Here is a 15,414-nt window from a genome sequence, read left to right as displayed (position 1 = left end):
AGGTGAGCAGGCAGATGCAGACTTTACAAGAGGAACTGTGTGCATGCAGGAAGGAGCTAGAAGAAAAGATCACTGCTGTAAAGACAGCTGCCCAACATAGGGAAGCGCTTGCCAAGGACAAGGCTGCTCTGGAAGTCAAACTAAACTCTGCTGACCAAAAAGCCTGCACTCTCTCACAGGAGCTTGTTGCACTGAGGTCTGTGTACAACTGTGTGTTCTTGGGGTACATATACTTTTTCATTGTCTGTCATTTTGACTGCCAGGGTACAGAATTCCATCATTTTTACCTGTTATTTTTAATAATGACTTATTCAGCTGCGTCTAATTTTCATTCGGTATAATTATCATTCAACAAGCGTAGGATCCACGTCGTGCCATCACAAATCAAGTAGATGAATGCTTGTACATATAAACACCTGCTATAGTCGTAACACTGCTGGATCTGAATTGTGCAACCTCTTGACAAGACTAAAACCGGGGTTTTCCGTTTCCCGCAAGCGCTCACTTCAGTGGGAGGAAATCCCATGCATCTGCACCAAGTGTATGTATATATATATATATATATATCTATATATATATATATATATATATATATATATATATATATATATATATATATATATATATATATATATATATATATATATATATATATATATATATATATATATATATGCATATATGCAGGCATACATTGCCATGAATCAATGTGTGCACATACCTTGACTTCTCAGTCCCCAATCCCCAAGTGTGTGTGTGTTGGGTTAAGTAAAACCAAATGGCATTGTATATTTTAAGGCAATCTGACCTGAAGTGAATGTGGATTTCCAAAGCAGAGTCTCATGTAACAAGAGTCTACAAGTAAACTAGTTTTATTGGAAGCTGTGTTTGAGGTGGATTATTGGATTTTATGATCTTCTCCACCTTGAGTTTCAAAGGTCCTGTTTTTTTTTTTCAGAGCTCAGTGCCTTTTTATTGCTTTGTTCCAGAGCAGAGAAGAAATCCCTGGAGGCAACTATATTCGAGAGCCAGGAGCTCTCTACGTCCCTGGAGGCCAAGCTCACCAGGCTGGAGGGCGAGAGATCCAGCTTGAGTCTGGCTAACGAGGCCTTGACGCGTGAGTGGCTTTTCCCTCAGAGGTCTCACTGTTTTCCATGCCAAGCCCCTCGGCCATGAAGCTTTTCCAGCCATCCACCAGAGATCCATATTTCAGCCCTGAGATCTGTAACAGCTGGGCTGCAGTATCACCAAAGCTGCTTTCTCAGCTGACCCTGGTCTCTCTGCTACATGCAAACACACATGGATCAGATAAATAGTGCTAAGCTTCAATGTTCCGGGTAAACCCATGGCTGAACATGGGCTGCAAATGCAACTCCTCAAAACATGTTAATAACACTTTAACATCTCCTCATGATGTACAACTCAGTATTTCATTGCCAGCCTGGGGTTCACGCATTTATTTCTTTGTGCAGGTGATGCTGCTCAGATGCGTGTGGATGCCGAACAACAGCTACAACAAGCTGCAAAACAACAAAGACTGTTGGAGGAAAAGCTGACTGAGGTGGAAAGAAATGCCCTTTTGGTGCGGAACAATACAGAGCAAATTCACAGAGAGCAGCTGGAAGCCGAACATAAGCAAACGGTAAATCATCAGCCTGAGGACCATGTTGCGGCACCTGGTGCAGCACCTGGCTAGTAAACAGTTTTAATTTATGTGCACACATAATCAGCATTGGTTACAGCAGCCTGCATTTATGTCATTATGATGACAGTCGGACATAAAACATTAAAAGATCTAACCTGCCTTCAGTTTGTGTTTACTCCTCTCCATTTGTTGGCATGTGTTCCCACATAAACTCTCAACGGCTTTAAAAATAACACCAGCGACTTTGTTGTCGTGGGCATTCGCAGATCGAAGACATTGTTTCCAGATTAGAACTGAAGTGCGTGACGATGTTTGACGTTTTAACAGGAGCAGCAGTTTGCAGAGCTCGCTGTCCAACAGCAGCAGGCTGAAGAGCAGCTACGCGTGCAGTGCGAGGACCTGCGTGCGCGCAACCAGAGGGCGCTGCAGCAGGTGCAGGATGAGCTGGCAAAGCTGCAGAAGGAGTTCAGCCAAAGGCTCCTGCAAGCTGAAAGCAAAAAGCAACAGGTGGTTCCTATTTAAAAATACATTTGTCTTTGTTCAAAGTATTTTTGGATATGTTAAGGAATTATCCTACATAACGTATAGTTGTATTTTAAAACTAACAGTCAGTGTAATACTGTTCAGTGTTCTACAGGTCAGCATTTTATTGGTATTCTCTCGTAAAACACTTACTGTATCAAATCTCGAAGGTTTATCTACACTTGCCAGTTCCCTATGTGCAAAGTATTTTATTGAGATGTTGGAGACCCCAACCAACAGATGTGCATTTGTAAAGTGGAAATATAAATCTAAAGTGTTATGTGTATTCATAATCAGTCGCCTCAATCCCTCATCTTAAAGATTGAGCTTTTGTTTTGGGTTGCTTTTACCCAAGCTCAATCAGATAGGATGGAAAGCATCGATGAACATGAATTTTGAAGCCTTTGTTGTGTCACTTGTTTTTCACATTTCCATAAAAGACAGTTTGAGAGAATCCACAACCAATAGTCACACTGTAGACAAATTCTCAGACCTGAGCTGTGGATTTCTGGCAGCCCTGCCAGTGTCACCATTAACCTCTTGATTAACAATCGATTTAATAATAATAATGATTAAAGATAATTACTACTAATATCTTATAAATACAGCAGAGAAGAACAGAAGAAACCAAATATTCTGAGAATACAAACATAAATAGAAACAGGAATACAGTCATGTATAAATCACGGCACTAGACCTGCTACAAACATCTCCATAGCATTACTCTTGAAAGTGTTTGCAATATTTATTGTCGTGACAATATGTTTTGTCACTTATTCTCTCAAGCAAACCTCTGACGGTGAAGGTTTGTATACTAACGCAGGTCACACTTATAGCTGCAGTATGCAACTTTCATAAAATAATATTTAGATGTGTTAAAACTGTTACCATGTCATAATACCATAGGATAAGCACAAGAAAGCCAGGGTTAAACTGAACTATTATTGTCTGAAGAAATGCAGCGCTGCTGACCAAAATACAACCAATCAGAGCCAGGAGAATGTCTTTAGCACTGTCAGTCAACCTTGTGTACATGCTGCTTAATGTGCAAATAGTGAAGAAACAAGTTACAGTTTCAGAAAATGTTTATCTGCCGTCCTCTGTGGCTATGCTAACTAGCCTTTGCATTCACAACAGGATCTGCTATCAGGAAAAATCTGTATGAGAAAGCATAAGGTCTGCATTGCGAGGTGACTGTCAGCGCTAAGATCCTCTGGGATCCACTGGGAGCACTGGGAGAAGGCAGAGGAGCTTGATTTATTTTTCATTGATTGTCTATCTTATAACATACTATCACAACATAGTGAAAGTATGTTTCAGCAAATCTGTAAAAAAATCATTTTTATACAAAAGTTACAGGCTGCAACTTTAATGTTATCCTTCATAGCCTATCATTTGTGGTAAAAGTGACATTTTCTTCCCCTTCACAACTACATACTAGAGAAAAGTAGAAGGATCAGAAAACTTTGGCAAGTCACTAAGAACATCCAGCTTTGTTTGCCACTGACTTTGTCAGGAGATGTTAAAATGTAACCTCATAGTGTGTTGTGTCCAGGCTTTGTTGCAGCAGGAAGCTGAGAAAGCTTCCCTTACATCAAAAATAGCATCTCTCCAACAGGATCTGGCTACAGCCAGCATGGAGATGAAGCGTATGCAGAGGGAAGTGCTTAGCAGACAAGAGCTGGACAAGGTAAAGGTATGTCAGGGCTACACACTCCGAGTTTAGTTCTGTTGTGAAATGAATGTAGCTTCATTAATTTGTGTCTTTTTATGTTGTAGAATGCAGTAGTTGTTAGGTGTGAGCTGAAGGACTTACAACATAAGTTTGTAGAATCCCTGGCCTCTCATCAGAGTACTAGGAAAAGTCTCATGGAGAACATCAGAGAACTCAACCAACACAAAGAACTAGCAAAACAGGAGGTAGATTGTTGAAGTCATTTTAATATTCATTTGATCATTTTGAAGTATCAAGATTTGGCATTTTCCTGTAGAGAGGCTTGTATGTAAAACAGCAGTGCTCAATATGTCAATCGCAATTCCTCCAGGCGATCGCAACTCTAGTGTGGGTAGATTGCATGACATTGAAAAAGAAGATGTCAGCCTATGATTCATCTTGCCGGTAATGGCGGTAATGCTTCTTTTACCTGTTTGCTAACCGCTATTATAAAAATGAATAACTGCGCATGCGCAAAGACGCTAAGTACAGGTAAACTAGCTAGATAGCGAGTTACCTCTTAAGAAACAGTATAAAAATAAGTGAGGCAGGTGGCCCAAGTAAGAAGTTAAAAACGTATCACCTTCATTTGGCACAAAATCAATAAAGAACTTTCAATATATTTATAGATAAATATATATTTTGCATTTTGTAGTAAGTAGATGATCTTTCCTTGGTGATTTTATAAGTAGCTTGCATGCTGAAAAAGCATGAACACCCCTCATTTGAAAAAACAATGCTATCCCTGTCAAACCCCCCCCCCCCCCCCCCCCCCGGACAAATTAGGAACTATATAGAGCAAGGTAAAGAGACTTGTTTGGCTTGGCTAGCATTGAAACATCCTGATCCTCCTCTATCGTCTCTAAGAGTTTGCATTAATTAGAGCTGGTGTAGGAAAAGGTGCTTAATATACGAAGATGTTGACTTTAGCTGTTACAAAAACCTACTAGCAGTGAGGTACCATCAGGTGCAGAATTGAGCTGTACAAGAAAAAGTGTTGTGGTTCCCTCCCCTAAGGCTCCTACTCAGTTTTAATTGACTTTGTCAAATCCACAAGAGGGAACTGCTGCCATGTTGACTCTAATATTAACATAAAAATGCAATTAGAGACCGTAATTTGGCTCACTAGGACAGGCAGGGCATGAGCAATGAAGACAGACCGCATAGAGAGGAAAAACAAGGGGAGGACACAGTCCCTGGTACCATGATATGAAATAAAAGTTTGACTTAACCCCTTGTGTAAATAAGCCAGCAGGGGAGTGTTTATTTTCTCCCTTGCAACACCAGGAGGCCGGCTCCACTGGGACTCCGAGTCCCCCTTTCCCAACCACATACTGGTGTCTCGTATTCTCCACTCCTCCCATCTCCTGCTCTCCCCCAAAATCAGATAAAATAAAGGATAATTGGCCTGATCGGCCCTAGTTTGTTTCTTCTCACATTAGCGTTTATGAGAAAGAACCATCTTGTGTGGGCTCTAAACATAACACTTTTCCTCCCTTTCCCCCTCCTTCCACTCCTTTCCCTCCACCAGTTCTTGGTAGGCTGCAATTTATCATGCTGTTCTGTGTGGATTTTTTACACTCTGAGCTGCAAAGAGAAGATAAGGAGAGACAGAACCTGGCTACAGGCCCAACAGCCTCTTATCTGTGCTTGGATAAGTTTAGGCCTCTGCCTCTCCGACTACCAACGACAACACGTTGCTATAAAACAAAATACAGGTCACAGAGTTTCTGACAATTCTGAACACAAAATTTAAAATGGCATATTTTAAATGTTATAAAGGATGTATTTCTTACACATGAATGTCTAAGATCACCAAACTGATTTTAAAAGCAAAGTTCACCTGACTGAATACAAAATGCTGTTTTTAAACAGACTTTTTTGAGCTTTGCATCATGTTATAATGTTATTCCTTTCTTCAAAAACGTACCTGGTGCATTGCCTCATTTCTTTCATGCATGTTTGAGAAATCCTTTAATCTCCCATTCAGCTGTTCAAAACTTCTGGTGGGACCAAGCAACGCCTTTGAGACGCGGCTCCTCCTCTGAGTTGCAGTCTCCAGGCTGAGCTTCTGCCTCACAGAGCAGACCTCGCTTGTGACTCGTCACCCAGTTCCTTCAGACTATCCAGCAGCAATTAGCAAACCCCTGGTGGAACTGCTGAGCTCATTATACAAACTATTACTAAGCGAAACACTTATAAAAATGGGATGATAAAAGAGTGATGTTGTGATGTCTTCCTGTAGGCGGAGATTCAAAAAGGACAGAAGATCAACTCAGCCTGGCCATATATGAAAAAATATTGGCCCTCTTTGGTAACCAATGAATTCAGTGATTAGCCAGGTGTTTTTTAGCACCTCTAAACGTATGTTATAAAAAACAGAACCTAATGGACAACAGAAAGCAAGCTAAAAGATTTCAACAAGAATCACATCAGGCATGAATCTAAATAAATTCAAGAACAGATCTGAAACAAAGTCATTTTGTCTGTCCAACGGGGAAAATTGGACATTTCCAAGACTTTGGGACTCCAGCAAATCAAAGTGAGAGCCATCATTCACAACTTTCCCAGTAGGCCTACCAAAATTATTACTAGTGCACATCGATAATTTATTCAGCGAATTAAAAACAAAAACAAAAACGGAGCATCTAATGTGCCACAATCCTCGCTTGGCTCAGTGTTTATGATTTAACAATAAGAAGAGGAACTGGGAAACAATGGCATTTATTTCATGAGAAAATCCAAAACCACTGTTGGCCAAAACAAATCCCACTAAGGCACATTTCACATTTTCCAGAAACTGAGACTTTCTGGTAAATATTTTGTGGACCGATGAGGCAGAAAAATTACCATTTTAGAAGGCGTGCTCCTGATGCACCACTTTTAAGCCTAAGGAGGTATTTCAGACAAAAGAAATTCAAGCTCAGGGGTGGGATGGGATGGAACTGCTGCTAGCAGACGAGCCGTAACTGATTAGATGATGAATTCTGTCAGTATGAACTTAAAATGACCGTGGTCGAAAATCCTCCATTACGACAGATTTAAAACAAATGTGCAAAGAAGAGTTTGCATAAATTAATCCACAGTGAAGTCGCAGACTTTCTTCTAGTTTAAAAAAATGTGTTTAGTATAAGGAATTATTAACTCTAAAGATATTTTGCTGAAAAGTTAGTTTTGTCATATTTCAAATGTACTGAGATATTTCTAGTAGAAACTAGAACAAAAATACTTGGTAAAATTTTGTTTTTGCAGTGTACTATTGTATCAAAATGTACTGCTTTCTGAAGTAATCAGATCAATCCTCAATTACATTGCACTCCGTGTTTTTTTTATTTTTTTTATTTGGTCATCAAGTTAGAGGATCTTTGTTGTCGGCTGCAAGAAGCAGAAGACAGTCTTCTTGAGGCCAAAAAAGATCTGACTGAGGCTCACAGAGAGCTTCAAGGCTGTGTGCAGGAGCGAGACAAGTTACAAAAAGAAGCACTAGAGCTGAGGCAAGAACTGGCCGATGAGACCAGCGAGAGAGAAGCCATCCAGGTTTCTAATCAGGAGCTCAGAGCTTTCATCAAAAGAGTGGAGAGTGAAAATAACAGGTGCAGCCATCTCACAAGTTTGGATATGTTCCTCAAAGTCTATTTTTGTAGCAAGAAAATGCTCAATTTCAATGTTACACCCCTTTTAATCTCACGTTGACCAGCCTCAGACGAGCTTTGGAGGAGAAGCAACATAACGAGTCCATTTTGGAAGAAAGTAGCAGCTCAACACACAAAGAGGCAGCCACTCTGAGGAGCTCTATGCGGGAGCTGGAGAAGTCTCATCTGGAGGCCCGCAGAGAGCTGCAAGAACTGCGCAGACAGGTGGTAGGATTACTTCGACTTATAATATCTGTCTCACATGGATTGCTTGAATCAGTTTGTGGAATCTTTATGCTATCAGATAAAGGTCCTTGAAAGCAAGAACAGATGGCAGAAGCAGGAACTGGTGAAGCTGCAGAGCCAAGTATGTCAGGAGGAAAAGAGGGCAGAGGAAGCACAGCGGGAGGCTTTTGTTCTCAGTCAGAGAGTGCTGGACATCGAGGCTGCCAAGGATGCAGCGCTCAGTGAGGCAAGTGGTAAATGATCTATTGGTGTTGGTGTTTTGCTTTTCATTTATGTTTTCTTTTCTGATTGTTTCATTCATGGCTTTTGGATTTTTTTTCCCTTTCTCATATTGAATTAATATCAGCTACAACATTTAATTTCCTTTTGGGATTAATAAAGTATTTTTGAATTGAGTCATCTGTGATCCTTGTAGGAACACAGATGTTTTATTAATTCATTCCTTGTGTTTAGCTTCTTACTTATTGTTGTATTCTCATTTTGCATTTTAGTTCATTCTATTATTCTTGTTCTCCTTTAGTTCAGCTCCCTCTATGTTTTCTGTAGCTGTTTCCTTTGCCTATATAACTGTGCAAATTGGAATAACAAAAATAAATTTGCCTAATAGAAACACACTAATTATGGAGGATTTTATTGTGATATTTTCTGGTAGTGTTGTGGAAACAACAAAGATTATGACAAAAAACAACTTTTTGCCTACATTTTATGTAACTCTATGGCTGAAAGTGCATGGCACAGCATTCATAGAGACGCAAGCACAAATATTGTTCTTGCAAAACTTTCCAGTTTGAAATAGGCTTCTTCAAGAGGCCAGTTACTTTAAAAAGTGTGATTTATATCAGTAAGTAACAGTATCTTCATTCAAATCTTAATTTTGAATTTACACATATATTTTTTGCACTCTCAAAAAGCAGAGAAAACAGCTAAAATAACATTTCCAATAAGACTGTCAATTTTGTTTTTTCTATTTACTGTCAATGACTGACATTTATTATTCTGATAACAATAAATCTAAATCCTTACCATAATAAGAAATTTTTCACAATAAATTATAAACAATACAATACATGCTCACCCCTACTACAGCACTAACCACTGTGTGGCCTGTTGTGGTTATATAATGAAGACATTTTAAAAAGTTCAGTTTTTTTCTGTAGGATCATGTACTGATTAAAAATCATTTCCTGAAATTATGTCAACATAATATCTTCTCAATCACGATTTCTTTCAACAAAACCCAAAGACGTTTGAGAATCACACCAGATCTAATGAGCTAAGTCATTGTTTTAATGCTATTTACTACTGTATGTTGATAAACTAAAAGATTTTCACTTAAGCAAATCTTTTAGTTTATCTAACTCCAATAGAAATAGCAAAGGTCAAATGACTTTGTAAATAAAAGTTTCTATAGTATGCTTTCATAGTTTTGCTGAATCAGCTTCTTTTTTTTCTTCTTCTTTTTTACATTTATGTACTTAAAGATGTGAGCAATAAAGTCCAGCTAGTTTACAGGACTCAACAAATGTGTTTGAAAACACTGTCCTGTCTTTAAACGACATTATAAGCGACATTAAGATATTTAAGTCACCACACAACACATCACCCGCACAGTGCTGACAGACAGGACTGTGGCTTTGTTCACAGGTTGCAGGTCTGCAGTGTCGTGTGATGGAACTGGAAGCAGCTGAGCGGCAAAGCCGAGAGCTGCTGCATGAAAGAGAAGCCAATCAGCAGCAGAGGGGCCAGAGGCACAGAGAAACCACAGCTCTGCTGGAAGAAGTGCTGGAGGACTCCAAGACGCAAATCAACGAACTTTCTGTCAAACTCAGTCTGGCTGAAAACAAGGCCCAAAGCCTGGAGGAGCAGCTAACTCTGAGCAATGCTATATGCCGGGACTTGGAGCACCAGCTGGCAGGGTGGAATGCAGCTCTGCACTGCACTGTTGATGTCAACCATGTGAGGCTGTTGCACAAACATGGATCACAAACAAGATCCTCCTCTCCCTCAAGGAGATACTTCCATGTGACAGGTAATGATGGCATTGTATCATGCCGCAACAATACAAAAACACAAAATCTTTCGAAACATTCACCTATTGCATATATGTTAGGACAGTTAAGGCTAAACTAACTTGCAAGTAACTTTTGGGAAAGAAGAACTTTTTAAGTCAGTAAAAGTGACTTAAAACAGGTCCTTAAGACTGATGAAAAAGTGCTGGTTCTATTGGCAGATCAGGGCCACCGTATATAAGTGAAATAATCTGCCAGTGGAACTAGTACTTTGTTATCAATATTAAGGAATTACTGACTCATAACAAGCTCTTATATCTTACTGAAAAGTTAATTGTGAGTTAGTTTTGCCTTACTTCAGGTTTACTAAGATATTTGCGCTAGAAACATACTTGGTAAGATTTTGTGTTTTTCGAGTGAAGATACTCTGCAGTTGCCTTTATTTATTTTGACAGTATGGAAACTAAAACATGCTTTCTATTATCAGAGGGAGAGTATGGACCAGAGGAATCTGGACTACCCTTGCTTAATTCTGAAGATGAAGAATTAAATGTGAAATCTGTGCAAGCAACTTTGCAGGGGTTGATCAAGGACGCCCAAAGAGAAAAGGTCTTATAAATCAAAGTCCATATTGTAATCTTATTCTTAACATTTTTTTCACAAAATCTTAACTGTGAATCATCTTTTTGATTTAGGATGAAGCTCAGGCCCAGACGGTCAGTCTGAGTCAACATGTGACTGACTTGAAAGTCTCTCAGGAGAAGTTGCTCAGCCAGCTGCTGGAGGTACAGCGCTCCCTCAGGCTATCAGAGGAGGGTAAGGAACCCCACCAACAATCAGAAAATATCAGCGTCTTGACAGACATATGCAATGTGCTTACTGCTACAGAAAAACAAGAAATGACACGACAGTTGCATAAGGTGCAAGCGTCCCTCACCCTGCAGCAGGATGTTGCATATTGTAAAGAGAAGGAAAGCAGAAACCTTGAGGGTCAGTTGGCTCAACTCAAGACTTCTCTTCAAGCCTCTCAGACTAAATGCAGGTCATTGCAGGTATGTTAAAGACATGTGGATGGCAATTTCCCAAGAGACTAAGGTTGACTTCAAACATGCACATTCATGTTTATGTTGCATTGTTCAGTGGCGTCTCCAAAAAGGAAACGGGGGGGGGGGCATTGCCCCTCAAAAAAACCCTGAAAGTCATTTTTATGTCATAGAAAGGCATACAGAGCCATTTTCTGCAATGAAGGAATAAATGTAAAACCTAATAAGCTAATTAATACAAAATAGTAAATAAAGGACACTTTTTTTCATAGCCGTACCCCCGTAAAAATTTCACTGAATGTGTATGACATGTCATTCAAATTATACAGAGAATAACACATCAACACAAAGTTCTTCACAAACGCTGACTTTTAAAAAACAGCAGCCGACGTGACCACCAAAACTGTTGTCATGGAAGCCAAATCATCATGCTGTGCATGTCATCACCTTCCTAAAATAATGGCCTCAGTCATTTTTTGCCAAAAGTGATTTATTTATTTATTTGGCATAAAACATCTTTTGGCAAAAAAAGACTTATCGTCGCTTATCATAGGAATGCGACGATGTGCAACACACACAGTGTGCTGCCTATGTGAACATCTGCTAAAAGTGCGTGTGAAATATCTCCTTTAGGACAAGATGGAGGTCTTGCAGGAGTTAGAAACTGGTGCAAATGCTGAAAACCAGAAACTGAAAAAGTCTCTGGAAGCAGCGCAAAGCAGAGCGAGCTTCCTGGAGCTTTCTCAGTGCACCCTTCAAGGTGAGCTACAGAGGGCCCACCTCAGAACAGCAGAGCAGGACGCAGAAGCTGCGGCCCTTCGGGAAAGACTTACAGAAGCAAGACGAAGACTGTGCGAGAGTGAAGATCATTGCGCAGCACTCAGGGTCAGCGAGGAGAGGTTGGCGGTGTCGCTGACTCGAGCTGAGCAGCATGAGAACGTGCTGAGGGAGCAGGTTCGTACGCTTTCAAATACCGTAAGTCGGACTGGGAAGAACACAGAAGGTTTGCAGAAGCAAGTAACCGAGCTGCAAAGGGTTCTGACTGCTAGTGAGGAGGACCGAAGACTGCTGCAGGTACAGTGTGTGGAACAGTTTCTCATGATATGAATTAAAGGAGCAGTATTATGTAAAATTGACTTTTTTGAGCTCTGCGTCATAATTCCATCACCTTAAACATACAATATAAATAAAAAACATTAGGAAGCTGATAAATCTCTTGTTTGGCTTAAGAGAAATCTCATTATTACATAAAGAACTAATAAAAGCCTATGGCTATTGTAGGAAGTCGCAATGTTTTCATGAAATTGTGTGATTCTGAAAAGTATATTTTAACATCTGTTTATCCGTAGGAGAGTTTGGATAAAACCCGGGAAGCACTTTCAGAGAGTAAGAGGCTGAACTATTCACTCACTGAGCAAACCCAGAGCCTTAACTCAGCACAACAGGATTTATATGTTAGAATATCTGAGCTGGAGAAAAGTAACCGAATGCTGAAGGAGGTGAGGCACACTGTACTCCTGTGAGTGATGCTACAAAGGTCGAGGCTCTTTTCTGAAGTATGATTTGATAAACTCCCTCCCAGAGTCAGAAGCAACAGGAGGAGGCTCAACTCCAAAGGTCCATGCACATCGACAGAGAGAAGAAGGAATTGCAGGAAAAGCTCGCCGGCATGCAGAGCTCTTTGCAAAAGCTTCAGAACGAGAAAGCAAAGATGGAGAAGGCGTTGACACACCTTAGTAAAGACAAGTCTGCTCTTAGAAAGACATTAGAGAAAGTGAGTCTGCTCATTTTAAAAGCCTAATTTTGAAAGTACTTTTTAAAGAACGCTATATTTATATATTAAAAAATACACGTTCCACCATAAAGCCTTTGAAGGTTTTTTTTTGGTGAAGAGAAAAAAAACCCCTGAAACATCTAAATTATATGAGCAAGCCAAGCCATAATTGGCTTTAAATGTAATTAAAGTATCTTAAATTCAATTCTGCAACTGCTGGAAGCCTTTATGCAAAAGAATCCAGAACTGAAGTAGTATGTGTTTAGTGTTGCTCAGAGACCTTGCTGCCACACTCTGGACTCGATGAATACATGCAGATGCTGAAGCCATAACACACATAAATGAGCAGGTACACTGAGTCTTGCAGGAACAAATTATTTTTGTATTTCAATAATTTTTGCTACATATTAGCTTTTTTTTTTTTTTGGTATTAAGAAATCCACAAAACAAACTACATTTTGCTGATCTATGCTACAAAAATACTAGAACTTGAGTGTTGGAAGAGTCATGGTGAATTTATTTCCTTTTCTCTGTTGTCAGGTGGAGATGAAGAGACTCAGAAAAGAGGAGGAGGTGGTATCTGTTGCCAGGGAGAAAGCCCAGCTGGAGCAGACACTGCAAAGCCTGGAGAAAGAGCTGACTGAAGAGCAGAGAGTAGTTCAGACTCTCAAGGTAAGAAGATCCTTGCAACCTGGGCCATGAGGGAAAACTTGTTCTAAATGAGGTGAAAAAAATTAAATGGGAAATTTCAATCAATTCTAGGTCACATATGTTGTAGTGACTTGTCAATATATTTATGTCTTTTGATCTTTTTCTCACTTCCATGTATTTCATTGGGATTTTTGGCCATTTTAACTACCGATCCACTTTTTTCCCTCCCGATATCGATCCCGATAGCTGAGGTTAACATCAGCCAATCCGGTACAGAAAAATAACGCTGAATTAACTTAAAATGTGTCTCTTTATTAAACACAAGCAGAAATGTACTAAATTCTGCATTTATTTTATAACTCTGCACCAGTGCAGCGCACTTAAATACACCAGTAGCTTCACAAGCTTGGTCAAACTTTGATTTGTATAGTCAGTGCAATTAGGATTGTAAAGCCCAATGGAAAATAAAAACATAAAGAAACTGAAAACAGTAGGTTGATTAGTTTGGTCAAACATAAAAAATAAAATAAAAAAACTGCAACAAACCTTCTTTCAAATGGTTCAGAAACGCAATCAGGAATTCTAAATATAGTGTATAATAAATAATAAAACATGACGTCTTTGAGAGCACAAAGCATAGAATTAGACTGATTAGATCTACCCTTAGGTATTGGGCACAACAAGGCAGTTCAAGGTGCTTTACATCATAAAAACATCATGAGACATTTATGAAACATGCAATAAACATTTCATTTTGCCAAATGCTGGCATCAAATCAAACAAATACTCCTGATGTGTTTGCTTATTTGAATTAGATTTGTAAAATATAAAAAATAAAAAATTCCCTTCTCGCCCACCGCGGGTGGTTCTTATCCTCTGAGCTCGGGTCCTCTACCAGAGGCCTGGGAGCTTGAGGGTCCTGCAGTATCTTGGCTGCACATTTCTGGACTGAGATGTCTGATGTTGTTCCTGGGATCTGTTGTAGCCACTGCTCCAGTTTGGGGGTTACTGCCCCGAGGGCCCCGATGACCACAGCACCACTGTGGTCTTCACCTTCCAGGCCCTCTCCAGTTCTTCCCTGAGGCCCTGGTATTTTCCAGTTTCTCGTGCTCCTTTTTCCTGATGTCGCAGTCGCTTGATATTGCTACATCAACCACAACGGCTTTCCTCTGTTGTTTATCCACTACGACAATGTCTGGTTGGTTCGCCGTTACCATTTTTTTGTCTGTCTGGATCTGGAAGTCCCACAGGATCTTAGCTCTGGCGTTCACCACCTTTGGGGGTGTTTCCCACTTTGATCTCAGGGTTTCCAGTCCATATTCTGCACAGATGTTTCTGTACACTATGCCTGCCACTTGGTTATGTCGTTCCATGTACGCTTTCCCTGCCAGTATCTTGCACCCTGCTGTGATGTGCTGGACTGTCTCAGGGGCCTCCTGAGACAGTCCAGCACACCCCCAAAGGTGGTGGAGAACGCCAGAGCTAAGATCCTGTGGGACTTCCAGATCCAGACAGACAAAATGGTAATGGCGAACCAACCAGACATTGTCGTAGTGGATAAACAACAGAGGAAAGCCGTTGTGGTAGATGTAGCAATACCAAGCAATTGCAACATCAGGAAAAAGGAGCACGAGAAACTGGAGAAATACCTCAGGGAGGAACTGGAGAGGGCCTGGAAGGTGAGGACCACAGTGGTGCCTGTGGTCATCGGGGCCCTCAGGGCAGTAACCCCCAAACTGGAGCAGTGGCTACAACAGATCCCAGGAACAACATCAGACATCTCAGTCCAGAAATGTGCAGTCCTTGGCACAGCCAAGATACTGCAGGACCCTCAAGTTCCCAGGCCTCTGGTAGAGGACCCGAGCTCAGAGGATAAGAACCACCCGCGGTGGGTGAGAAGGGAATATATATATATATATATATATATATATATATATATATATATATATATATATATATATATATATATATATATATATATATATATATATATATATATATATTGAAATACATTTTTTCTTCTTCTGTATCTTCTCTTGTTATGCAACATATAATCCTAATAAGGCACTAAAAATATCAGTTGCAGGACTGCAACAAAATGTGAAAATGTTCAAGTAATATAAATACTTTTGCAAAAACGTAATTGTTTTTGATTTCTTAAATAAATGAGTGATGAAT

General features: G+C 40.0%; 1 protein-coding gene across 2 annotated transcripts in view; it reads left to right on the top strand.

Annotated features, from left to right (window-relative positions):
- crocc2 (ciliary rootlet coiled-coil, rootletin family member 2) overlaps window positions 1-15,414 on the top strand; it is a 43,379-nt gene that overhangs the window by 26,740 nt on the left and 1,225 nt on the right. The window contains exons 16-32 of one of the 2 annotated variants that reach the window (XM_055060571.1): window positions 3-196; window positions 990-1,117; window positions 1,473-1,642; window positions 1,973-2,152; window positions 3,723-3,863; window positions 3,947-4,087; window positions 7,236-7,474; window positions 7,579-7,738; window positions 7,818-7,985; window positions 9,404-9,788; window positions 10,256-10,377; window positions 10,464-10,584; window positions 10,657-10,820; window positions 11,445-11,885; window positions 12,161-12,310; window positions 12,394-12,585; window positions 13,126-13,257. In XM_055060571.1, coding sequence (XP_054916546.1) covers window positions 3-196; window positions 990-1,117; window positions 1,473-1,642; window positions 1,973-2,152; window positions 3,723-3,863; window positions 3,947-4,087; window positions 7,236-7,474; window positions 7,579-7,738; window positions 7,818-7,985; window positions 9,404-9,788; window positions 10,256-10,377; window positions 10,464-10,584; window positions 10,657-10,820; window positions 11,445-11,885; window positions 12,161-12,310; window positions 12,394-12,585; window positions 13,126-13,257 — 3,228 coding nt within the window. Of the gene's footprint in view, window positions 1-2; window positions 197-989; window positions 1,118-1,472; window positions 1,643-1,972; window positions 2,153-3,722; window positions 3,864-3,946; window positions 4,088-7,235; window positions 7,475-7,578; window positions 7,739-7,817; window positions 7,986-9,403; window positions 9,789-10,255; window positions 10,378-10,463; window positions 10,585-10,656; window positions 10,821-11,444; window positions 11,886-12,160; window positions 12,311-12,393; window positions 12,586-13,125; window positions 13,258-15,414 lie in introns of those variants that run through there. The other variant, XM_055060580.1, reaches the window with a different exon arrangement.

This window comes from Poeciliopsis prolifica, unplaced genomic scaffold (genome assembly GCF_027474105.1).
Source record: "Poeciliopsis prolifica strain line A6 unplaced genomic scaffold, Auburn_PproV2 SCAFFOLD002, whole genome shotgun sequence".
In the NCBI taxonomy this organism is placed as follows: domain Eukaryota; kingdom Metazoa; phylum Chordata; class Actinopteri; order Cyprinodontiformes; family Poeciliidae; genus Poeciliopsis; species Poeciliopsis prolifica.
The sequence above is the reverse complement of the archived record's forward strand: the minus strand, read 5'-3'. Positions and strand labels throughout refer to the sequence as shown.